This window comes from Entamoeba nuttalli (assembly GCF_000257125.1).
Source record: "Entamoeba nuttalli P19 unplaced genomic scaffold asmbl_8685, whole genome shotgun sequence".
Taxonomy (NCBI): Eukaryota; Evosea; order Mastigamoebida; family Endamoebidae; genus Entamoeba; species Entamoeba nuttalli.
Genome location: NW_008579250.1, coordinates 1 through 1567, shown reverse-complemented (window position 1 = coordinate 1567; position 1567 = coordinate 1). Strand labels below are relative to the sequence as shown.

Below are 1567 nucleotides of genomic sequence, written 5' to 3'. Positions count from 1 at the left end.
TTATTCTTTTTTTAGACTATTGCTATATATCACATTTTTTATTTTGTTATTTATCTCATTTCTTTAATACAAAAACAAATTTAACTCTTGCTTCATTTCGGTTTTGTTCTGAATTGTCATTGAATTATTATTGAACGTAAAATGGACTTTCTTTGGGGATGGAGAAAATCAAAACCAATAATCCAGTGTAATGTCAATAAGAAAAGGACCGGAAGATAAAAGTTACTTTATTCTTTATAACAACAAGCTATTTAAAATTACTTACACAAAATTGGAGAAACGTCTATTTTTTTTTTTATTTTCAATAAATAACATCCAACCCACAACTTTTTATGAGAGGTTCGTTAGTTGCGTCATAAATTTTTTTCAATGAGCTTTTCTTAAAACCCATGAATGGAACATAATTAAAGTTAAAATGCTGGCAGTTTTTAAGATTTTTCGATTGATTTTCACTACACTTGCTTTAGTTTCAAAGTTGTTCATACAAAAATAGACTAAGCGAAAACAAAGAATATTAAAGCAGCGGTTTTGTTAGAACTTCTTTGAGTGAATTAACTTTATAATACAATGCACTCTCAAGAAGATATTAATATATTTCCCAAACATGGAGACCATCTCAAATATAAAGAGAAGCATCAGTATATGAGAACCTTACAATCAATGCTTCAATGTGTTTTACTAACTTTTTTATCTAAAAAATGTGATATAGTTATAGGAAGACCTCATAGGAAATCTCGTATAACTCAACAATTCATAAAAGTAAAGAGATTTAATTTCAAAGATGACATCATTGATGTTCAAAATTATATTAGAATGAGATGTAATGAATTAGTTCTTCTTGAAAATAAGAAAGGTATTTCTGAAAAAACTGCTCGAAGAAGATGTCAAATGATGAAACGTCAAGAAGTTTTACATCTAACAATGGACTTACTTTCATTTTATGGAGTTTTTGTTACTATTGAAACTGAAGAAGGAGAAGGTATTGATGGAAGAATTGAAGTTTTTAATAATAAGAAAATAATTATTAACAGAGATTCTATTGAAAAAATTGGCACTTTAATATCTTCTTTCATCTCTGATTTACTTCAAACATCAAATGAAATAATTCTAAGATGTGTTGATATCAAAAATTATTTGAAAGTAAATGGAATTTCTTCTGAACTATTCGAAAATATTTAATTTATGTGTTTAATTCATTATCTAACACTTGTTCAATACTTTTTTATGTCATATTTGTTCATTTCCTTAAATAAACAATTTTTAAAAGTGTTAGAATCAATATTCGTTTTTTCTTTTTATTTTTCTTTCTCTGAATAGTTTGACTGACACCTCAGTCTATCTTTGTCTAACAACTTATTTTGATTGTATAATCTTTATATATTATAAACAAATAGAACCATTGGAAACTCGTTTCACTCTTCTGCATAGAATTTTCCAGTGTATTTATAATTATGTATTATTCATAAGACACAAAAAACAAAACATTCTATATTCTAATTTATTTTTAGTTAGACTTCTAAAAAAAGAGAAGAACTTAATACTTCACAAATTAAAATAGAATGCCAAA

General features: G+C 25.7%; 1 protein-coding gene across 1 annotated transcript; it reads left to right on the top strand.

Moving 5' to 3' along the window:
• Positions 1–567: 567 nt before the first annotated feature.
• ENU1_188190 (hypothetical protein) lies at positions 568–1179 on the top strand (the record flags this gene model as incomplete). The annotated part of the gene is made up of 1 exon (XM_008861719.1): positions 568–1179. The coding sequence occupies one exon, from the start codon at positions 568–570 to the stop codon at positions 1177–1179; it is 612 nt and encodes a 203-aa protein (XP_008859941.1).
• Positions 1180–1567: the final 388 nt, after the last annotated feature.